Raw genomic sequence first — 25,393 nt, 5'->3', positions numbered from 1 at the left:
ACTAAATTGTTATTCTAGGCCACCTTCTCTAGCTCTTTTATTAATTTTTTTTTTCAGTGAATACTATAGGGTTAGAGGTTATATAGTTTCCCCTGCAGGAGCTACATGGGCTCATTCTGAAGAAACAGTCATCTAATATTGGGATTTTTTTTAGCTTGTTTCCCTGTGATTGAGGGAAAAGATTAGAAATCAGGGCAGTAGGAGGTGAGCATGACTAAAATTCCCAGTATCTTTCCTATCTCTATTTTTAAAATATCCACCAGTGCTTACCACATAGCAAAATCAACATTACTATTTTCAGAAATGCTCTGCTCCTAAGAATAACAATTTTGCTTTTGGAAGGGACTTGGATCATCCCATTGTATTTAATGAGACAACTGAGGCAAACCAAAGTTAAGGGTTTTGGTCAAGGTCATAATGCTAGTTAATAGCAGAGCAGAGAATTTTAAACCTTTGATTTCTCTAATTCAAACTTTTTCTACTACATTATGCCATCTCCCTCAGTCAAGAAATGCATTAATGACTTTATAATAATCTTGCTTCTAACATTTTAAAGAATCTATTGAATAGCTTCACGAGCTTTTCAATGATTTTATATTTGGGTTATTATATAACACCTAGTCCTAGGAGTTTCCTACTGTTGGATTTCTCAAAGGAATCCGAGCTTTTAGTTTTTACTATACTATATTTCTATATCCTCTTTTAAACACCTTTAAAAAGTTCAATTGTTGAATAGTAGCTAAAACAACATACTGAGAATGGATGACAAATGCTATATTATAGACTAAGTTACTAGATTACCTCTGATCTTGCTTTAATTCCTGAAAAAGACTAGTTAAAATCCTGCACTTTTTCTATGGGAACTCCAAAGAGACCTTTGTCTTCAAACCCATGCTAAGTAAAATGTAAGCTTTTTGAGAATGTCCCTTTTCTGAAATTGTATTATTAGCACCTAAACAGTTTGGGCATATAGTAAGTGTTACATAAATGCTAGTTACTGTACTGATCAATGATACAGCTTTTGAATCAACAAAAGAGAAATTTCCAAGTTTTGGTTTGTTAAAAACAGATTCAATTTGGTATTTGATTTCAGGGAGTCTTGGAACGAGAAGAGAACAAAATCCTTCATTTTCAATACGAGATCTTAGAGGCTAAAGTAGAACTTGAAAGAAAACTCGAAGAGAAAGAAGAAGAAATTGAAAGCTTGAGGTATTTAAGACTGATATAATGAGTACTCATTATATATTTCCATCATTAACTTTAACCAAACTGAACTCATTATGTCTTTAGAGTCACACTGCTCTTCTTACTCTCATTTAGCAGATCATTGAACATACTAACCCAGCATCTCTGACTGACCAAAGAATCATCTCGATAGCCTTCCTTTCATGGAGTGTGTGTATGTGTGTGTGTGTGTGTGTAAAAGAGAGACAGAGAAACACACACACACAAAGAGAGAGAGAGAGAAAGAGACAGAGACAGAGACAGAGACAGAGACAGAGACAAAGAAAGACAGACAGACAGACAGACAGACACAGGGACACACAAGGAGAGACAGAGAAAGGAGGAGGGTGGAAGAAAAGGAGTGAGGAGGGAGAAAGAAAGGGAAAGAAGAGAAAGTGAAAAGAAGAGAGACCCAGAGTCCATGAATACACACACACACACACACACACACACACACACATATATATATATATATATATATATATATATATATATATATATATACAAAGAGAGAAATTGGGACAGAGAGACATAAAGACAGGCACACACAGAGAAATAGCTGGCTCTAAATCATGGCTATTAGCTTGAATGTTCTGAATGTGTCCTCCTTCTCCTTCTCCTTCTCCTTCTCCCTTTTCTACTCCTCCTTCACACTTCCTTTCATGTATTATTCTCTTTCTGCTCTGAGATTATAGGAGAGTGACCATGTCAACAATTTCCCTGCTAAGTATTCATAAGTCACACCACATTCCCTTAACTATAGTAGATGTTTAGTAAATCAATGTTTCTCAAAAAGCATGCTATAGCACCAGGAGCATAATATGTATTTCAAAAGATATTCTGCAAAATTTTGGATAGTCTGGATTTTAAAATTATAAACAACTTGGTTAAATATAATATTTACTTATTCAACATAGTATGATAAATATAATATTCATGAAATAAATCAAAATTTCACCATAGAAGTATGTTATAAATTACAGGTACATCATCATCATTATATTATGCAATACAAGTTCAATACATGATTCAAGTTGAATGTTTACTACATTAAGGTTGAAGTTGTAAAGAACTCAACAAAATTGCTTAAACTTTTGAAGAGAAGTCACACTCCCTCTATGGGCTTTGGGCATTTTTTGTGCCTGTCCACCAACCCTTAAATATTCCTCCTCCTTATCTTCAACTCTCGGATTCTTTGGTTTCTTTTAAGTCACAGCTAAAACCTTACCATCTACAGGCAGCCTTTCCGAAATCCTCTTAATTCTGCTCCCTTCCCTTCAATGATTTCCTATGTATTCTGTGTATAGCTTGTTTGGATGTAGTTGTTTACATATTTCTCCCTCCTTAGATTATGAGTTCATTAAAGGCAGATAGTATCATTTGTCTCTTTTTGTATCCCAAATGCTTAGCAAAATGTTTGGCACATAGTAGGCACTTGATATGTACTTCTTAACGAATAGACTAATGCTGTACATTTCTCAATTCTCCCATGGTGATTCTCACATTTCAGTTGTTATGATTTCTTATGGGAGCAAAAAAAATCTCTTCCATTTATTTTCTGGGGGAGGGGAGAATCACTGCAATAAATGTTAGCTGACTGACGCCAGCTTTAAAGTAAGTAAAGAAGAATCATTCCCCCCCCCCCACCTCCCAGGAGTCAGTTGTGCCACAACAGGATTTTTATTTACCCTACATGCAGTTGTTCCCCAGGGAACCATTGCCCGCTTTACAGCATCTGCTTGCATTGGTGTGAAGACTGAGATTTAAGTGGCTTCTTGAATCTCTGTTGAAGCAGCATCAGCTAAGTAGTCAGGACAATGAATTAAAAAACTGAACCAAGGAAAGAATCAACATCCCATAGTGCCACCCAATACATGCTGAGGATGTTAAATATGTTATTTCTCAAGTTCCTCAGTTAAAGGAAGAGTGTAAAAGGAACCTTTACCTGTATCTGAAGGTGGTAAAGAACATCAGTGAATGTGTTTGCAAAGTTCTTCAATCTTTACAGATAAAAAGTACTCTTAGACACACGTAGCATTTGTGATTATTTTTTCTATCTTTTTTTTGAAGGAATGAATCATAGGGCGTTTATGTGCCAAGAACTGGGCTAAGTGCCAGAGATTTAAATAGAAAACCAAAGTCAGCCCTTTTTCTTAAGGATCTATATTTCTAGCTGTGTGGTCTTGGTGAAGTCATTAAACCTCTGCAAGCCTCAGTTTCCTCATCAGCAAAATAGAGCTAATAATGGCATCTCCCAGGACTGTGGTGAGGATCAAACAAAATAGTAATTATAAAGTACTTAGCACAGTGGCTTGCATATAATAAGCAACATATAAATGTTAGCTATTGTTGTTGTTGTTCTTGTGCATCGTTTCAGCCCCAGGGCTGATGAAAAAGACCTCTTTGGTTCTTATGATGTAGTGTTGCAACAGATGGTAATGGATCGTCTTTTAGGGTATTTCCATTAATAAAAACTAGATAGATTTCTGCTGTTGAATCATTTAGCAATGCCTGAGACTTTGGCAGTAAGAATTTTCTTGTCTTCAATGGTTGGGGCTGCTGTATCTGCAGAGACAGGTGCTTGTATTTTTTTGAGTCTATTCTCCACATGGGCTATTCCCTTGGATGATGACTTTTAAGGTCTGAGGTGGAAGCAGGGATCACCCAGATAGGAATACTGCCATTCCTTGTTTACTTGGGCTCATGATATACAGACATACATAAGAAAGGCACATCTATACCTTCAGTTTTTCATCTTAATTATCCCCTCAATTGTTAGGAAAAATGCTTCTTCCATAGGCAAGAGAAGAGAGAAATTCAAGCCTATGGTTCAGCTGTCAGATGAAGATACTCCTCGTATATTTGGAAATAATTTTTAAGAGAAAAATAGAAAAAGAAAGTTTTTGTAAATTCAAAACTGTTCAAATACAGTCTATAATTGGCTCATTTCTACAGTCCATTGTCAGATGAAACTCCTCCTTGGGTCAAGTTTTTAATGAGGATGTCAAACAAAACTCAGCTGTACCCTATGCTTTGGGTTACCCATGCCCCAGTGTATGAAATTTGAGCTTAAACAATGGACTGTTGTGAATGATTCATTTCTCCTTCTAAAGCCCTATGTCAATGTCCAAATGAACTTTCTTGATGAAAGGCAGACACACTAGGACTCAAGAGTTGCCCTACTTTGAGGAGGAAGAAAATAAATGCCTCTTTGCACAGTTAAATAAAATGATTTCAGGTAGTGTCAAATGACTACCTATAAATAAACTCAGCCAAGGAAAAATGAATCCTCAGAGAGGCTGTATCTCATCAGGCACATGTGAGTGGTATAGAGCAATTTGCCAGTTATTATAATCTTAGTGCAAAGGAAGCAGTTGATCTAAACAGCTATCTAACAGAGAAGAAAGTAACCAAAGACTAGACATGAGAAATGAAGAATTGAACAAAGGGGAGGCAGGAGAATGGTGGCTGAGCTGTTCAAGAGTTTTAGTGAATGATTCATAACAATTATAATAATATATTCAGAACAGACATTAGAATGTCTCCATTCTGTGTGGTTGTGGGCAGTGGCCACGTGGCCCTATTCCTGGAACAGCAGAATAGCAAAGTTTATGCTATTGTGTGTGTATGAATATGTGATAGCTCCTAAGTCACGACAGGTCATGAATTGAAGGAATCTAGGAAAATTGGGCTAGGTTCCAGGAGCAGATATTAAAGTCCTCCCTAAAACAAGAGGGACCCATAAACATTAAAAGAAATCAACAACCAAGGGTAAAGGAATTTTACAAGGATATCTAAAATTGGTTGGCAGTAAATAGATTCATAATAATTTATTTCAATCCACATTTATTCACATGTACAGCATTGTTGCAATGGGAGAGGTGTAAAGCTAAGTCCCTGACCTCAGAGGGGTTATTGTTATTTGGACATATATCATTTTAATTTATTAAAATACAAAATAATGTGTAAATGCATAAAAGAGAAAATATTATAAAAGTTCTGGAATAAGGATAAGATCATTGATAAGAGAAGTCAGTGAAGGCTTCAGAAGAGAGCTGACATTTGTGTCAGGCCTTAGAGCAATGGTATCAAATTCAAACAGATACAGAGGCCACCAATCTGTACTTAAGGATCCCTGCAGGATTCATAGAGACTTAGTTTTAAAATGTAATGCTGGCTGTTTCCTTGTATTTTTATCTTTTACATTTTTTGGTTCAGACAGCACTCAGGAGTGTTGCAGATGCCAAATAGCCTGTGGCCTCTGAGACATGTGTTTGACACTTCTGATTTAGGGAACTGGTAGGTTATAAAGGCATCCCAGGTATATGGCACAGTATAAACAAAGACAGAGAAATGGAAAAGAATGGGATGTGTATATAGAGGATGAGAAGTAATCCAGTTAAGCTGAAGTGTATTCTATATGGAGTAAAATAGTTTGAGTTAAGGCTGAAAAGTAAGTTGTCAGATTCTTGAGGATCTTACATACTAAGCTAAGAGTTTGAACTTCTTTCAGTAGGCCTCAAGGAGCTCTTTTTTAAAGGTTTTATCCCTAAGGATGTCTAAATTTTTAAGGCTGAAAGAACCTTTCCTTATCCAGAACTCTTTCTTCATGGATATCTCTCCATTATTTAATGTCTTTTAATTCAGTTATTTTTAGAAATATGCATATAAACTTTTGTATTTTTAAATAGTTACCTATTCAATTTCTGTAGGCAAGGTATTTTTTAAAAGAAAATCTAATATAGTAATTTCTTAACATGTCCCAAATCTTTTGTTTAAAAAATCAAATAATATTAGGAAAAAAGAAGTGGATTTCAGAGGTCATCTATCCAATCTGAACCCAAACAGTAATATTCTCAATATCATTTCTGATAAATGGTCATTTAGTCCTTGCTTGTGAAACCATTTGGTCATAGAGAATCCACTGCTGTCCAAGGCAATCTATTCCACTTTTGGCTACTGTGATGAAGAGGTCTGATTTCTTTACATCTAACTAATATCTATCCACAGCATTTGTTCCTAGCTCCAGGTCAAATAGAACAAATTTAATATTTCTTCCAGATAATAGACTTTCAAATATTTAAATATAGATATTATGTCCCTTCTACCTTCACCAAAACTTTTCTTCTCCTTACTAAACATGCCATATTCTTAGGAGCAGATATTAAAGTCCTCCCTAAAACAAGAGGGGACCCATAAACATTAAAAGAAATCAACAACCAAAGGTAAAGGAATTTTACGAGGATATCTAAAATTGGTTGGCAGTAAATAGATTCATAATAATTTATTTCAATCCACATTTATTCACATGTACAGCATTGTACACCACTATTTTACCATTATTTTACATAATATTTTATATTTTACCATTTTACATAATATTTTATATTTTACCATTATTTTACACATGAAGAAATAGAAATTTAGGGCAGTAAAATAACTACCTCATCATCCCCCAGATAGTAAGCAGTAGACCTGGGATTCTGGCTCAGTATGTGGCTACTCAAAATGTTACATTCTTTCCACTTAAGACACAGTTTTTTCAACCAATTTTCATTACCTCTCCTTTCAGCATCCTGAAAGCATGTTGACATCCTAGCTTGCCAGTATTCTCCCTGAAACCCAGAACTCATGATACAGTATTCTCTATGTGTTCAGTCCAACAGGCACATCATTTCCCTTGTTCTAAATGATACACTTTCCTTGAGCTAGCTCACTAATCCATACGTTGACTCATGCTGAGCTTAGAATAGACCAAGACTTTTTTCACACAAAGTGATGTAAATTCATATGCTCTAGTGAATAAAAAGCGTTATGTGATTCAACATTTATCCTACTAAATTTTGCCTTACTAAATTTAGTCCATTGGTCAACTTGGATCTTGATTCTTTCATTCAATATGTTAATTATCCTTTGAAATATCTAAAAATCTGATCATGATGGCTCGCATCTCTATGCAAGCTAACACTAGAGCAAAGTGCTTTACCTATTTTATCTCATTTGATCATCACAACTCTGCTATTGTCTCAATTTTTCAGATGAAGAAACTGAGGCTGAGAGGTTAAGTGAATTTATAAGCATGCCAATTATTCCTTCTAAATTACTCATGAAAGTGCTGGGGGAAAAAACAAAGGACATTTCTCTAGAGTACCTTCTTCAGTTTGACATCTACCAATTATTAATATTGACTCTTTAGGTCGAATCCAAAACAAGCAATATTGTTAAATATGTACTAGGAGGGAATACTTAAGAGTAACATATACATCCCTATTAGTAGCAACTAGATTCTGGGATAAAATGGTTAAAGGAAATCAAATCCTTATTCCAAAGGAGCTTATATTCACAGAAGTGATTTAACATGTAAATATATAACTATTTACATGACAATTTAATGAATAATTTGCTCTGACCATTCAACTGAGTCAATTCAACAACTATTACTGTAGAATATTTTTCAGTTCTACAATTCAATTCAGAATGTTTCAGTATTGCCTGAGAAATATCATGGGAGACAAACATTTTCATAAATTACTTGACAATGTCTGTGGCACTTCCCTTATCTAATGATCCAAAAGTCCTATCCAAAGGAGTTAGGGAATGGGGCATGATCTGTTTTTGATGAAGCCATGCTGTTTCTGAGTTCTCACTGCTTTTTTGTATAAGTAGTTATGAACTATGCCTTCAATATTATATCCTAACATTTTTTCTAGGAACCAAAATCAACCCTCTGGTTTATAGTTTGCAAACTCTACCCTCTTCCCTCTTTTGAAAATTGGAATGACTGCCCATTTCCAATACTGTATCACTTCTCCTGTTTACCACAATTTTTCAGAAATGAAAGATAGTGTTTAAGTAATCACATATGTCTGTTCTTTCTGTTCCCTGGGATATAGTTTGTCCAACCCTAGTGATTTGAGAACCGTGATCCTGAGGCAATTTTCTATGTCATTTTCAGCTGCCTCTGTTCTTATCTCATCTGGAGACCTAATGGTGATAGTAATGTTGGCTAGCTGGTTGGGTTGTAAGGATATAGACAGAGACACTTTTCTAACACCCTAACTCAGGGGATTCCAACCTTTTCTTAATGGGCTACATATGATTTCCTTTCTTATGATCACTGTTATTGATGAGTAGTTACTGCTAATAGTGGGAGTTTGGTTGCTGGCTGAATTCTCCTTTCTCTTAGGAACCACTGCTAGTTACAGAGAAAGATCTTGATAGTCTGCTAAGAGAACAATCAATTAAATCTTAGACATCTACCAGAAGACAGAGCAACAATTTATGTGTTAGAAAGCCCCAGCCAGTAACAGATGAATGTAGTTGATTTAACTTGTTAATTAGGTGAATGCTAAACATTCTACAAATACCAGTCGCATCCTCCAAATCCAAACTAAACCAAATCAGGGGAAAATAGAAGTTGTATTTCTGGTTGAGAACTATGCTTTGTGTGTGATTATTAAAAACAGAAGCTCAAAGAGATAGCATTTACTAGGGCCCATTTGGTTAAAAAGATGAGTTCTGACTATTTTATTTGGTTTAATTTTTAAATGAATGTTGGATCTGTTAAACATTCATGTTTATTTTGATATGATGGATATTTACTTTTATTTTTTCTTTAGATGTTGATTTGGACAGATCTTCATTTTTTTAACCCCTCTAATTGTGAGGATACTTTGTGTAAAGGAACTTTAAAACTTTCTACAAATTTCTACAACTTGTACAGTTCTTACTAGTTGGGTCACATGGTCAAACAAACATGAGAAAAAGTTTTTTTTTTTAAGTCTCTTTGTTCTATGAAGATTTTAGATAGGCTCTGAAACAACTATCATCACAATAATAGCTAATATTTATAGCTTTGAGATTTACAAAGTGCTTGGTACTCACATCTCATCAGCATCCTCTGCTCTCTGGCACTCCTCTGAATGGAGGAAGCAGAAGCTTCCTCCCCAGACTTTGACATGAGGAGGATTTCCAGACCAGGCATCTTTTAATTTCCCATATAGATGCACTTCTTTGGACTTTTTATCATGCCATTGAACTGAGTATCCTTTTCTAATCCCTTCCACTTTTCAGATTTTATTATTGTCTTTCCCAGTGGAAAGCTCTTTAAGGGGAAGCACTATTTCTTTTCTGTATTTGTTTTCCCAGTACTTAAAACAGTACCTGGCACATAGTAAGTGTTTCATAAGTATTTATTGTCTGGCTGCTTTGACAAATGTGGTTTCATTTAGTCCCCACAACAACCCTGAAAAGTTGATGTTAACAAAGTCCAAGATGTTTAGCACAACCCAAATTACCCAGTAATATTTACATGATTGATAACTTCCCCATCATCTCTTCTTTTTTATAATCCTTCTCCAGGAAGTTCTCCTATTTTTCTAAAGTTAAAAATGTGACTGAAGCATTTTAAATCCAAATGTAGATGCCTATTTCTGCCTGGGAATCCTCCTCTGTTGTCTCATACTTATGGCTCCATTCATCTCATTGCTAAGCAACAAGAGTTGAACTCATTTTTTACATTTTAAACTGCCACTTTGGTTCCTAGCAGACTGTATTAGTTAATTAATTCACCATGGTTTCTTAAAACAAAATCAGACAAATTAGACAGAATAAGACCAATATTGTTCAGATCTAAAAGTGATATTGCCAGGAATTAGCTTTAAATTCATGTTTGATCAGTTTAACTAATAATGTTCATTTTGATAAATGGAGATTTTCTTTTATTATTTTTTATTTGATATTAGATTTGACTATATCTTCATTTATCTTTTTCTCCTCTAGTTGTGAGTATACTTTAGGTAGAGGGACTCTCTAGTAAACTATCCTTGACCCCATATGGAATGGTCATTTGCCTATGAAATGAAAACTTCTTCAAGATCATCTCTTGGAATTTCTTGAATCTATATATAAGATATTGATAGGCATGGATATTTTCATAATGATGAACAATGGCTTCTGAAATACTTATTTCCTAGTAGATTTTTATGAAACTTAAAAAATAAATCTCACCACTTTCAATTTAAAAGTGAGCATAGTTACAAAATTGTTTTTGTTGTCTTAATAGAAAGTTTGAGCAGAATATAGTCTCATATAGAGAATTTTATCTCAGGATTCTTAAATGAATGACTCTTAAAAGAAGTAGCTTTGAGAGAAATGTTCTGGTGCTATAAAAATACCACGTGGTTTTTCCAACATAAGAGTTTTAGAATTCATGTTAATTTTACCCGCCTGTATCTGTCTATATTACAGTCCTCCCACCCCTATTCCTTATCTCTGTCTGACACTTAGAAGAATAGGAATTAGAGGTGGAGGAGGATTGAGAGAAAAAATAATTCAAATATTTGAAAGAAAAGAAGTGCAGATGAAAGAGAAATATTCACCCAATGTAGTGGATGGAGAAAGTAATTATGCACCTATATACACAACGGTGTTACTACTTTCTGATTCTAATCTCTGCTTATCACAATATATGACATGTCTGTGAGGTTTGTAAAGTGATTTTTAGTTTCACCAACAACCCAGCGAGGGAGATTCTATCGTTCCCCCTTCATTTTACAGATTAAGAAACTGAGGCTCAGTTTAGGGTCTCCTCTACAGTCACAAAGCTAGGAATGTCTGATGTGAAATTTGAACTCTGAATACAAACATTCTTCACAATACTTCATTGCCTGTAGTCAGAGAGAGTAGGGCTTCCATCTTATTTTGCTCCATTCTATCACTACTTAGATACGTTGGGAGATAAGCTGTATGTCCACTTGCTCTCCATCCCTCAGTTCCTCCTGTGTTTATGAAAGAGGCCTTTATTCTGTTAATGAGTTTATTTTATTAAACATTATTAAGAAATCCTAATTCAAATTCCTAGTAATCTTTTTTTTTTTTCCTGACAGCACCAGACACTTTTTTTTTTCTGCTGCTGGACTCTTTGAGAGGAAAGTGAAGACTCCTTTTGCCCTTCTTAAGCTCTGTTCCATTCATAGAACTTGCTAATGAGCAGTGCACAGGGGAGAGTCTGCACCTCTTCAGGTTCACTGCTGGGCAACTAACAGGATGCTTTCATCCTTTGCAAATGAAATTGCTGCACAGACTGCATGACTGCAAAGAAACCCTGCAGCCTCCCAGATATGATGCTCTTATGGACTGGTGATTTCATTCATGTAGATAACTTCTTTCACCCATTCATAAGTACTCCCTCCATGCTTTCTCCTCCTGCACAATTTCTGTCAATGTTTTCCCATAAATGCTTCACAAAGGTTCTACTCGGCATACTAGAAGGTTTCCTCATGATCTTTTCATCTCTTGGATTTCCCATTATATTACTCAAGCTACTTGTCTAGTTGTTGATACTTATATGTGACTGGTCTATATACTTTTCAGAACATAATTGGAGTTCCCTAAACTTATCTCTGATTTTGGAATTCTCAACTAATACTTTGTTGAATTCTTTTGTCTCCTATTTTAATATAGTTAGTCAGTCAACAAGCACATATTAAGCTCTTATTAGGTACCAGGCACTGGAGATATAATACTAGTAATACACACAAAAAATGCAAGAACACAGTTCCTTTCTTTAAGAATACCATATTCCATATTCAACTATGTTCGGTAAAAACAAACAAAACAAACAAAAAAATCCACCCCCCCAAACCCCAAAACAAAAACAAAGTTTGAACAATTCTTTTCCATTCTCTTTCCCCTGCCATTTGAATGGACTTGGAGTTTTATTATGTTGTCTAATCATTGTTAATCTTCTGAGAACATTCCAAGACAAGCATGCAATTTAGAGCTCTTCTTGGATGACATTTCAAGGGAGAGAACATAGTGATGATTACTGGATGGATGTTCCAAATAAACTTTTTGTAGAGAAGGGCAGTAATTGCAGGCGTTAACCTATTGGTGTATGAGTTGTCTTGAGTTTTAATATCATACTCCATGAACTATTTTTCCCTATAATAAAAGTTTGATGTTTTTAACAAGTTATTCCATTGTCTTCAGTTTATAATTTGATAAAACTAATGTCTGCCAAACACATACTTTAAAGAGATGTTGGGCTGGAATATCTCTTTATTGCTGACCAGGGGTAAATTTCCAGAAAGGGATATAGTTTTGAATCTCATCACAAATGTGTAAAAGGATGTTTCTTATGCAGACTGACCTCAGGGTATAAGGAATTGGAGTAATTGTTTGTCTTAGGCCTCCTGTCAGGAAGCTTAAACCAAGATGTACAGCAGTAGTTGTATGCAACTCAGTTCAATTCAACAAATATTAAGCACCTATTATGCATAGAGAAATTTACCTTTTGTGCTTTCTCATATACTAACATGGAAAATTTTATTTCAGACTTGATAGTCATCTCTTTAAGAGCAGAGGCCATGACTTATTTATGTTTAAATACCCTGTGTTCAGAGCCGGGAGGGATTCATAAAATGTCAGAACTAGAATGGACTTTAAAGTCCAAAGCTTTAATTTACAGAGGAGAGTGTTCTCTGCAAAAATTAAATGACTTGGCTAAAGATATCACATCTAGTTAATTGATAGGATCAGGATTCCAATCTTAACATTTTGTTCCAAGTCCAGTGCTTTCCCCACTACAATAAACTCCATTAAATACTGGTTGAATAAACCAAGGATGTACAAATAACGCACTAGCCTAACATATTAATCTCATTCTTTTTTTTTAAAGTAAAAAGATTCCAGACCCAATTTTGTTAGTTAAGAAAATAAGGACCTTAAACTTTTCTCATTGTTTAAATCACTGTGAACTCAGCAGGTAATCTTTCTTAATCAAACATGAGTGCACACACGCACACACACACACACACACGCACACACACACACACACACACACACACACAAATTTATCTTCTGACTGTCATCTGAAAACTAGGAGAGACCAGCAACGTACCATTGATTCTCTGCAGTCAACTTTGGATTTTGAAGTCAAGAACCAAGCTGAGGCCTCTCGGCTAAAGAAGAAGATGGAAGGGGACCTCAGTGAGATGGAAGTACAGCTCAGTCATGCTAACCGACAGACATCAGAGGCTTCCAAATCTCTGTGCACTCTTCAGAAGCAAATCAAGGTATTTATATATTCTTTCCCAGCAAATTAAATACCTCTATTTATAGATGAACAGCCTAAGGGTTGGAAAATCCTAATTATCTTCAATATCCTATACCAAGATCCATTCTTGTAATTGTAGATATAGAGCTAGAAAACACTTTGAGGCCATCCAGTCCAACATTTTACAAATGAGGAAATTGAAGCCTGGAGAAGTTAAGGGACTTGCCCCAACATCACACAAGTAGCTTTTGAAGGGAATTTGAACTGAGGTCCTTTGATTTCAGATCCAAGGTTCTTTCCATTGACTATCCTGCCTTCTCTCTTGAATAAAAGCCAGTAGCAGCTCTTTAATTACTTTTTTGTGTGCTCTGTCTCTCTCTCTCTCATCTCTCTCTATCTCTCCCTCTTCTTTGTCTCTGTCTCTGTCTCTGTCTCTCTGTCTCTGTCATTTCTGTCTTTTTCTCTCTCTCTGTTTTCTGTCTCTATCTCTCTTATATCTGTCTGGGTGTCTCTATCTCTCCCTTTGTCTGTATGTGTTTCTTTCTTTTTCTGTGTCTCTGTCTGTCTCTCTCATCTCTATCTCTGTCTCTGTCTTTCTCTCTCTCATCTCTCTCTCCCTGTCTCTGGCTTTCTGTCTCTCTCTGTCTCTGTCTGTCTCTGTCTCTCTTTTCTCTCTCTCTCTGTTTCTGTGTCTGTCTCTCTATCTTTCTCTATCTCTGTCTCCTTGTCTCTCTTTATTTCTTTCTCTGTCTCTCCCACCTTTCTCTCCCTCTTCCTCTACTATAAGACATTTCCCCCTTTTATTACAGAACCTCCAAAAGCAGGTAGATGAAACTACACATCAGAATGAAGGTCTGAAGGAGAAGGTGATGGTGGCCGAGAGACAAAATGCTATCCTGCGGTCTGAATTGGATGAATTACAGTCTTTGCAGGAACAGACAGAACGTGGAAGGAGATTAGCTGAACAAGAGCTTCTGGAAGCCACTGAAAAACTGAATATGCTGCACACCCAGGTAAGGACGGTGAAGACAATCTTTTGCTTGATGACTGCTCTTTTGTCAGAAGAACACTGACAAACAGGACTCTGTCCAAAGGAAATTAAAGGGTATGGAAAACATGTCATATGTAGGATCACTGAATGATTTGGGAATTTCTAACTTGAAAATGAGAAAATTAAGAAGAGACACAATCATGATTTTTAATATTCAGAAAAGCTCTCCTATTGAATAAAAATTAAAATTATTCTTCCTTGATCAGGAAGAGAGAACAAGAACAAAATTGTTAGAAGTTACAAGGAGACAAATTTCAATTTAATATAAGAGGGAATTCAAAATGTGGACCATCTCAAAAAGCAGTAAGTTTCTTGTTACTGGAAGTAGTCAAGCAAAAGTTGGATACAAGGGATATAAGAGGATTTTTTCATTGTGTGGGAGGTGAGATTAGATGCAGTGATGATACAAGACATTTGAATACTCTAGGCAAGTTCTATAATTATTCTCTCCCTTCTATGTTACTGACTGGAAGACCTTTCATCACCATGATACACATAATGATTCTTCACAAAAAAAAAAAATGCCTGAAGATCTCAGAGAAAGGCTGTTCCCAATATGTAAAAATCCACATTGTATGTTATTTTCTTGGCAGCTGATATTTTGCCTAATCCTAGTCCTAACTCTGTCTAGTTGCCTTTGAAAGTCCCTTCTAATTTTTAAATTCCTTTACCAGGAGCTTAAAGTTCAGAGCAAAATATATTTCAATTCTAGAAAACTTTGCATGTAAGATGAAGGTGGTCAAGGTGTTTAATTCCTCTCTAATGAAGAAGAGGAGGTGATGTTTTCTCCCAGGATGTTCAGTAATGAAGTAGCACATTCAATAAATTCCAATTACTGGGCAATGTAACAACATTATTCCATTGTCCGGTAACTGGAATTTGTTCCAGTTAAAGAAATCTACTTCTGTTCAGGGCAATTTTGGAAGACTTCTGCCTTAGAGGGGAAGCATAGTACAGTGGAAAAAAGGTCTGGGCTTGGAATCATAGAGCATGAGTTCAAATCTTGACTTTGCTAATTACTTAGAGTTTGACCTTGCTCAAATTTACTTAATTCCTAGGGTCTTAAATTCTTCACTTTTTTAAAAAAATGGGGAAGATAGACTGGGTAATCTTTACAATTCTTATTAATTCTAAATCCTGTGGTCTGGGTTAAAAATTGATTGAACTAAGGATAGCATTTGCCAAGAAGATAAACAAGGATAGATTATAGAATCCATGGTCTTTGCTTCATAGTATAACATTTTTTTTGTCTGGCCCCAGAATGGTCCAATAGTATAAGGAACCTACCCACTAGACCCATAAATGGGCAGAATTCTCATCAATTCAGAAATGTGTCGTTTGGCCCAGAATGCTAGTCTAAACACAGAAGTTACCTTTTCATCATATGGGATCTTTTGTAGCTCATTTTCCATTCTAAAATCTCCCCAATCTTCCATATTCCATTTGGTTCCAATCTGTCCATATACATGAGGTCATAATGGATTTACTAGATGGATATATAGTTGTGTTCTTGTTTAATAAATTCAAGAGTGAATATTTAGAGAGGCAACTTGACATGACTGAGGGATAGCAGATCTTGGAGACTAGAGCACCTAGGTTCAAGTTCTAATTCTCACACAGTAGTAGCTGTGCAACCATGGATAACTCACAATTCTTTTTTGTTTTGTTTTTTCTAAATTTTAGTTTTTATTCTAAATTTAGCAAACACCAACAGAAATGGATATTTGAATATGCATAACAGAATAGAAAAGAGGATTTTATATCCAACTGCAGGTGCTCCACATTATTCTTTATGGATATAAATTATAGAACATTTGCTAATCTATATTTTTGGAATAAGTTTTCATATTGATGAAATCTCAGATAAAAACCAAAAATGCAAAATGAAATTTATATTTGTCCTCCAAAAGTATATGACTATTTATCTTGAAAAAGTATTTTCTTATTGAAAAACTGTCCATAGTCTATATCCCAAAGAGATCATAGAAGAGGGGAGGGGAACCCACATGAACAAAAATGTTTGTAACAGCCCCTTTAATAGTGGCAAGGAAATGAAAATTGAGTGTATGCCCATCAGTTGGGGAATGGCAGAATAAGTTATGATATATAAATATAATGGAATATTATTGTTCTATAAGAAATGATGAGCAGGCTGATTTCAGAAAAGCCTGGAAAGACTTACATGAACTGATGCTGAATGAAGTGAACAGAACCAAGAGAACATTATACATGGGAACAACAAGATAATGTGATGATCAACTATGATGGACTTGGATGTTTTCAACAATGATGTGATTCAAGGCAATTCCAATAGACTTATGATGGAAAATGCCATCTGCGTCCAGAGAGAGAACTATGGAAACTGAATATGGATCAAAGCATAGTATTTTCACCTGTTTTTGCTGCTGCTGTTGTTGTTTGCTTGTTTTTTTTCATGTCTTTTTCCCCCCCCTTTGATCTGATTTTTCTTGCACAGCATGATGAATTTGGAAATACATTTAGAAGAATTGTACATGTTAACCTATATTGGATTGCTTGCTGTCTTGGGGAGCCGGGTAGAGGGGGAGAGAGGGAGAAAAATTTGGAAGAGAAAGTTTTACAAAAATAAATGTTGAAAACTATCTTTACATGTATTTGGAAAAATAAAACACTATTAAAATAATAATAATAAAAAGAAAAGATTCCCATACTTATTCCTTTTGTAAAGTCAACTTCTGTAGTGACCCTGATAGTCAGTATCCTTGTCCACAAAAGGAAAAGGTTAAACTATGTTTTTTTTTTAAAGTTTCCTTCTAACTCTGATGTTTTATGGTTCTGGGAAAATGCCATTCATTTTATACACAACTTTTCAGAAACATATAAAATGACATACCTGTGATTGTATATTAGTGATGAGAACACTCTGGTGAGGAAATCCCTACTACCAACGCAGATGTACAATAATTCTTCAAATCATAGCCAAAGATTTGCTCAGGGCAAATTAAAGGTTAAGTTAAATTTTATTAAACACTGCAGTGTGCCAGGCACTATCCAAGCTCTAAGCTCTTAGTTTAAGTTATTTATCCAAGGTCATATGATTGGTAGAGATCAAAGGTGGAGCCTCAAACCTAAGATATCTTGATTCTGAGAGGCTCTCTATCCATTATGCTATGCTGATTCTCTAAAGTGGGCTACTACCTATATCAAAGCTCCTTAAATTGTGGGTCATGAACCCATATGGGATTACATAACTGAATGTGGGGGCTGCATGATTATGACTGATTATGATTATTATCAGTAAATTTTTGACTTGTATACCTATTGTATATACCTATATAACTAGGGTGGTGTAGAAATTTCTCAGATGAAAAAGGGTCATGAGTAGAAAAAGTTTCAGAAACCCTAATCTATATTACCAGCATCTTAAAAATACATATCTCTAAGTACAGCTCCCTTCCTACTGCATATGCCTACAGAAATAAGAACTAAAGGAGAAACATGGCGTTGGAAAGAATAAGGTTAGGACTATAATATGAAAAGATTCAAGGAAAAGATGTACTGTCAATGAATCCTCCTATGGAGAAAACAAGGGACTAGCCATAAGGTTAGAATAGATCCTTTTCTATTTCTGAGCTTTAATCCTGACAGAAAGAAGGTTAGGGGGAATTAATGAAATGATAATGGGTGAGAAATTGCCATATGGAGCCTTTATGTACAAGGCACTCTCTTTGATCTAGACATCATCACACCCTTAGTAAAGCTGTGCTCATAAATTCAGGCTAAAAATTAGCAGCTATGATCTACCTTTGATCTACTGTGCTAGAGCCATTAAAAGAAGGGCAGAATCCAGCATTGTAATGGAGATTGCCAGTAGGGAATCAGCTAGAGAAAGAACAAGATAGGAGTCTCTGTGTGTCACTTTGCAGTGGACAAGAGACAAGAAGAAACTGAAATAGGGATAGAAATGGGAAGAGAGAAAGAAGCCAAAGACAGGAAACTTCCCCAGGCTCTGTGAGGTGTCTTCATTTGAATCCAACTTCTGATCCAAGGATAGTGACTCCTTACCACATCAAGGAGTGCTGGGTATGCAACCAAATTTCTCACATATGAGAAGTCAAGATACATTTTTTAGGATGTTTCCACTTTTTGGAAATGATGGAAGACATCATTTTGCATTGATTCAGATCAGACCTTTTGTTGGTAGAGAACAGCTCCCTCTTCAAGTCAGGAGAAATCCTCTTGGGGAAGGGTAACCATTCCCCCCTTCAAATAAATTTGATCTTAATCCCTAAAATTTAGCTATCACAGGGGAGGTGACATGGTACAATGAAAAGAACATAGGCTCAAAAGTCAGAAGCCTCAGGTTTATATATCACCTTTGATGCTCACTAGATGGCATTTTCCTGACAGATGATTGTAAAATGCTGGCGTGATGGGCTATATTCCATGATAGGGAGGAAGCATATAGTTGAATGTTACTACCTTGGGACAAAGCCCCAATTGGTCCCTCCTACTTATATCTATTCATCTATCTTCCCCAGTGCTGATTTGATTTTACTATGAACTAATCAATTGTGAGATTCTGTGCAGTTATTTTTAGGCAATTCTAAGGTGATTTTCTACTTTTTCTTTCCTTCTTTATTTTCTTCTTTCCTCCCTCCCTCCTTTCCTTCCTCCCTTTCTCCTTTCCTCCCTCCCTCCCTCTCCTTTCTTCCTTCCTTCCTTCCTCACCTCCTTTCCTCCCTTCCTCCTTCCCTCTCTCCCTCACCTCCTTTCCTCCCTCCCTCCCTCCCTTCTTTCTTTCCTCCCTTCCTTCCTTCCTCCCTTCCTTTTTTAGAATACAGGCCTGCTCACCCTGAAGAAAAAATGGGAGACTGATACTGCTCGCATAAAGAAAGAATTAGAAGATGCAATAGAAGAACGTCAGAGTGCTGAAGAAAAAGCTAAGAAGGCGATTACTGATGTAAGGAGAAGTTGGCTCTCCACTATTTTCTAGAGGCAGTCTTGGGTTATGGTTAAGGGACAGTATCAAATACAGGGCAACAAACTAGGGTAGTGTCTCTGCTATTCCCTTGTTTCTTAATCAGGAATAACTTGGTTGTTTTCTCTATATCTAAATCTACTCAAAAAATTGATCTAATCTACAGCTTTTTCCTAACTCTTTCATCAAGCAGTAAGGATAATTAAATTGATCCATGTAAAAACCTTTTATGAGAAGAAAGCAAAAAAGGTGTGCAAACCATTTGTCTTGAGGATTGATATGTCTTGTATTTTAGAAACACCATAAATTTCCTGCCATTCTTTGCAAATGATTTTCAAATAGCTATTTGCCTAAAGTCAGTAATGGTTTGTGTCAGTGAGTGGAAAGTATCCTGCCTGCATTTAAAAAAATATATAACTTGTACCTCTCCTGGGAGGCAAGAGAAGTCTAGTAAAGAAAGATTTGGAAATTTGAAAAACTTTCAGTATTTTTCTTTAGTGAAAATGTAAGTATTTCTCTTCTATTGACAATAGTACTATCTTGAAATCATGCAAAAACCTGGCACTTTCTCCCAAGAGAAAGAGGGAGAAATTCAGTGAAATTATTATTTAATGAAAGTTTGCTTCTAGATTGTTAGAGTCCCACAAGCAGAATCATAACTAGGACAAAGCAACTGGGATGCTTTTTCTTAGAATGCCAACATCCAAAGGATATTTCTTCCTCATGCCCTTTCCCATATCTGGGCTTCCACTGATAAGATTTTGTAATCATATTTGCATCTTTTCCATCACTCACTTTCTTCTACACCTAACATCCCCATTTTTCCCACGGGTTGGATGGTCAGGAATTACTGATCATGTCACAGGGGTGAGGTCTGTATCCCAGGAAGATGGATTATCTTCTGGGATTCCCAAACACTTGCCCTCTCCCTCACCAATTGCCACAAGAATTTTCAGTTATACCTTGCTTTGATCAACAAACCTCTAAAGACTTTCACTAAATTCCCAATTGCTTACTCTGGAACTCTCAATAGAAAGAATGTGATGGGGACAAGGACTGTCACTCAGACATTTTTAATCAAAGCAGGAGGGAAATGGGTGGTGACTTAAGAAGGCTTGAAACTGTATTTGCTATCCAAGAACAAATAATTATCTGAATGTTTGTGGACTCTCATCCCCAGAGTGTAGCTTATCTCTGCTGAATTCTCTCTCGTTTTTCCTGTCTCTGTCTGACAAATTTATGCAGTTGCAGGTTATAAAAAGCTGAAACTCCTTCTAACACTGATATCTTATTAAGTTGTCCTTGACAATTTCAAGAATTGAAAACTGCTCCACACCCTCTGCACAAATCCATTCAGTCTTAACCAGTTCTGCATAAGGCCATCTGGAGACATCACAGGCAATCATGCCATGTCCCCTCTGTCTTTCTTGAGATCTCTCACATGGTTGGTGTTGGGCAGATGGCTTGGGACTTGACAAATAGATAAGCTTTAATTCTTAAGGGCAGTGCTCCCAGAGCCTGTTACATGAAAGATAGCTCTTAATGAAGTACAAAAGACAACACAAATGTCCATCAGGCTAAAGTGAGGGATATGCTTTACAAATGAGTGAACTCAATTCTGATCTCCTTATAGGTACTAGGAATAGTGACCTGATCTGAAGTTATTGAAGGTTACAGTTAATAGTTTTCACTGAGTCATAAAAAAGAATTTAGGATGAATGGCAGAGTAAATTGTGACACATTAAAATAATGGAATAGACAAAATAGAATAAGGGAAAAAGATCTTAATTCAGAGTCTGGAAGACTTCAGTTCAAGACTTGCCTCTCATAGGATTGGTAGAAAAGGACAAGTCTCGCTAACTCTTATTATTCTTGGGAAGAATCTAAGACTCTAGATTATAAAGAAGATACATGTGTGTATATGTATGTATTTTATTAACCAAAAAAAGAAATCCATTTTTTTTATCCAGACTTTTCTATTCCTTCCTTAGAGTTCACTGCAAAGATGTCCATGTTGTCTTTGGCTCAATATATATAGCAGAATTTGTCATTTTCCATGTGATGCACATCTATGATCTTGTATGATGGTGCCAATCTGGGCTGCAATGCAGCCTTGAGTTTATTCTTCCTTTCTTTTCCCAAGATCTAAACCAGGCATAATTTGGAGAGACAGAGCCAGCAGTAGTTGCAGAGAGGCTAAAAGAAAAAGAGAAAAAAGGGGTAGTGAAGCCTACCATTCCACCAAACCCTGAAAATACAACAATAGGATTATGGATTTAATAGACAGTATTTTAGAGACCATTGAGTCCAACTACCTCATTTTTATTAATATTTTAAAATAAATTTACATAAATTTGTAAGGTCTTTGCCATTACCCTTTCCATTGAACAAACTAACCAACCAACTTAAAAGACAAAAGCAAAACCTGCATCATGCACAGTAAAATAAATTTTACATTGACCATGCACAAAAATATATATCACTATGTTTTAAGTTTATTGCCTCTCTGGCAGGAGATGAATCAATTACTTTATTTTACATCAAAGAAAACTGAAATATAGACAGATTCATTAACTTTCCCAGGGTCACGTCACTAGTAAGAGGCTAAGGCAGGATTTAAACTCAGATCTTCCTAACTCTCCATCTAGTAAACTTATTTACTATACACATTGTAAGAAGAGTTGGCTGGTGGAAAATATCATATTTTTCTCATTCCAGGCAGCATTGTTGTCAGAGAATTTGAAGAAAGAACAGTATACCTGTACTCACTTGGAAAGGATAAGAACCAACATGGAACAGACCATTATAGAATTAAAGAAAAGACTAGAAGATGCTGAACAGAATACTTTGAAGGGGGGCAGTAAGCATGTCCAGAAACTAGAATCCAAGGTATGGGTTTGACTTTGAATTGGAATTTAATTAGATAGCTGGAGATATGTTAGGACCACAAATAAGGCAGAGGGCAAGTGCTTAAAGCTCAATTAAAAAAGGAAGGAGTCTTAAATCTTAGCTCCACATTTGGCCACTTTTTGCTATTTGGACAGCTCCGATCCTTACCAGGAAATCTTTTCTCCAAACCTCAACGAATTTTCTTTTTTGTCCTGAGTAATAGGTCCTCCTAGTCTGACCCCTATGAGAATATTTAAAGCTTACAGGATGCCTAGCCTTTTAGTTTTTCCCCATTGTTTTCAAGCCTTTCTAGAGCAAGACATTGTATTAGGTGGTTCAAAATGGTCTTGGGATAGGTGGTTAAGGGGCAAGGTGGTAGAATATTATATTTTCCCACTTATTTTAGGCATTTTGTGGTAGAAATTAATACATAAACACATGTGTGTATATGTGTGTCTACACACATATGTGTATATATATATATAATTGTGTAAAAATATAATGATGCTGTACTTTATGCATGTGTGTATATATATGCCTACATATATTTGTATATATATTAGACCATTAATATGTTACATAATAGTTCTGTACTATAATAGCTTTATACAACATATCATAAGCATGTATGTACACACATACACATATGCATACACATACAAATATATGTTAAATGTATATGTGTGAGTATATCTATCTATCTATCAATCCATCTATTTATCCATTAATCTCCTGAATTACAATAACATCATGGCATACATAGCATTGGATTTGGAGTGAAGATGACGTAGATTCAAATTCTGCCTTCAAAACTTTACAAGCTTGTGCACAAGTCACTTAATTTCTCTGAGCCTCAGGGACCTCACCAGTAATATATCTCCTTCACAGTTATGAGGATTGAATGAGATGGTGTCTGTGTAGCATTTTGCTTACTTTTGAGTGTTACCTGAAAATCATCGGTTGTTATATGATTTGTAACACCTGCCTTATTTGAATCACACTATAAGACAGAATATTATTCAATTGCAAAACCGTCTTACAAAGAGTCTTCCTTATAACAGCCTTATGAAGTAAACAGTACAGATATCCAATCTTCTTATACCTCAGTTTCTTCATCTGTAAAATGGAAATAACAGGCAAATTGTCTAAGATCACAAGGTTAAAAATGTAAGAATCTGGATCTTGTAGCTCTCTACTGCATGCTGCTTTTAACATTGTTATTGTATCAATGCTACATCTAAAATAATATTTGTAGGTATACAGACCATAAATCTAAAGTCTATGGCTTTGCTTGATTCTGAATTCCATTGTCTGGATCTTAGATGCCATGACTGAACAGGGGGAAAGCTTAGATTTTTCTCACATCTGAATTAGATTTTGAACCCTGAGAGAGATAGGTTAATTCATGCATGGTTAATAAATGGACCCTTTAACATTTCAAAAGTCCCTTTCAGCTCTGGTCCTGTCTTCAAGAAAGATAATTTTCCCAAACAGAGGACCATATTTTTAAAGACCACAATACAAAGAAATTCTACAGCATCCCTTAATTACCCCCATCCAATGATTTTTTTGGACTGGCCAGTGAAATACCCATTTTCCCATTAACCAATAGACTGAAGTAATGTTTTGGTTGCAGATCAGTGAACTAGAAAATAAACTAGAATGTGAAGTACGTCGAAGTTCTGAAGCCCAGAATGGAGCCCGTAAATTTGAGAGGTCCATCATGGAGCTAACCTATCAGGTACTGTGGGAAAATTGAGACAATGAGGTAATACTGTAGATAAAATCTTAGATTTAGAGCCAGGAGGATTTGAGTTTGAATCCTCCCTCAAACACTACCAGTGAGCTGTTGAGTGGTAAGTTGTCACTTAGCCTCAGTTTCCTCATCTGTAAAATGGGGATAAATGAAAACATTTTCTTCACAGAATTATGAGAATTTAATGAGACAGTAGTGTAAAGTATTTAGTGAACCTTAAAGTACTAAATAAATATTATTGTTGTTGTTTTTGTTATGCTTTATCAGTTGCTGATCCCTCTTTTAGGAAGAAATATAATCTTTCAAATCTAAAATGGCTTTCTCTCTTCTACTGCTTTCACTCTCCATCCTTATGGGTACCAGTTGTAGATACTGACTCACTCTTGCTGGTCTCCCATGCTATTAGTGGTATGGATGGCCCCCTCCTCTTTCAGAGCTCTCAGGAAACAAGAGCTGACTGGCAAGCCACAATTAAAAGTGAAAAGCTATTTATATACTCAAGTCATTTTTCACAGTTGGTATCTACAGCTCCCCCAGAAAGATGACTTTCTCTGTGAAGCTGCGTGATATAAATGAAGAGAATGGCAGGCCAGCCAAATTAGCTACAACAAGATGCTTAAGAGGAAACTGGACTGAAGTAAAGGCAATAGTCAATTCTGCTCTGCATTTTCAGGTTTCACAAAAATTCAAAGATATGGAACAGCCTAAGGATCTGTGTTACAACATGTATACAATATAAGGAGGCTATTTATCAGCTAGGTTTTATTACCTCCAACCCTCAGATATTCAATGACATCTCATGGGACTTTATTGATATTGTAGATTTTATCCAAAGTTAATGTGGTGGTTGTTGTCTTTTTCTCCCCTCTGTATACAGAAAAAAATATCATACCTTCAAAGATCTCACAAGTTGACTTCAACACCTCTAAAATAATAATACAAATCTACAACTGCAATGCATTTAAGAAAGAAAAATAGGCCAGAGAAAATGAAAATCAGTTGGGGGGAAAAGTATACCCATACAGACCAAAAGTCCCCATCTTGCTCTAGTCACATTGTACAGTACAGTTCACTTGCTAATTTCAAAGTAGAAAAGCAAAAATATATATATATATATATATATATATATATATAAAGGCAGTAATTTATAGACCTTACCCAGATAAAGGATACTTGATACGTATCTAGCTGCTACAGGCTAGAACTGGCCCATCTGGGAGTCAGGAGACCAGGCTTCTATTCTGGTCCCTGCTTCTGATTCTTTGTCTGACCTCCATGCCAACATTTCTCCACCTCTATAACAGGGAGGATGGTGTTAGTAATTGGCAGTAGATAATGTTTCTGAAGGGCTGTGATATTTTCGGAGGGAATATGCTCAGGGAATACAAAGTATGGCCATTACTTGCACAGTTTTCCCTTCAATCCTTGTCAAGAAAGTGCAACTATCCTGGAATC

General features: G+C 35.9%; 1 protein-coding gene across 6 annotated transcripts in view; it reads left to right on the top strand.

Annotated features, from left to right (window-relative positions):
* The window catches only part of MYH15 (myosin heavy chain 15), a 107,746-nt gene that overhangs the window by 40,118 nt on the left and 42,235 nt on the right, over nt 1-25,393 (top strand). For all 6 annotated transcript variants that reach the window (XR_004232981.1, XR_004232980.1, XR_004232983.1 and 3 more), the window contains 6 exons: nt 1,094-1,209; nt 13,109-13,301; nt 14,092-14,295; nt 19,150-19,275; nt 22,012-22,182; nt 23,819-23,923. Coding sequence is in view for 1 of the 6 variants with exons in the window: in XM_031959636.1 (XP_031815496.1) it covers nt 1,094-1,209; nt 13,109-13,301; nt 14,092-14,295; nt 19,150-19,275; nt 22,012-22,182; nt 23,819-23,923 (915 nt within the window). In the remaining 5 variants the exon portion in view is untranslated. The remainder of the gene's footprint in view (nt 1-1,093; nt 1,210-13,108; nt 13,302-14,091; nt 14,296-19,149; nt 19,276-22,011; nt 22,183-23,818; nt 23,924-25,393) is intronic.

This window comes from Sarcophilus harrisii, chromosome 3 (genome assembly GCF_902635505.1).
Source record: "Sarcophilus harrisii chromosome 3, mSarHar1.11, whole genome shotgun sequence".
Lineage (NCBI taxonomy): Eukaryota > Metazoa > Chordata > Mammalia > Dasyuromorphia > Dasyuridae > Sarcophilus > Sarcophilus harrisii.
Note: the sequence above shows the minus strand (reverse complement) of the source record. Positions and strands in the feature narration are given on the sequence as shown.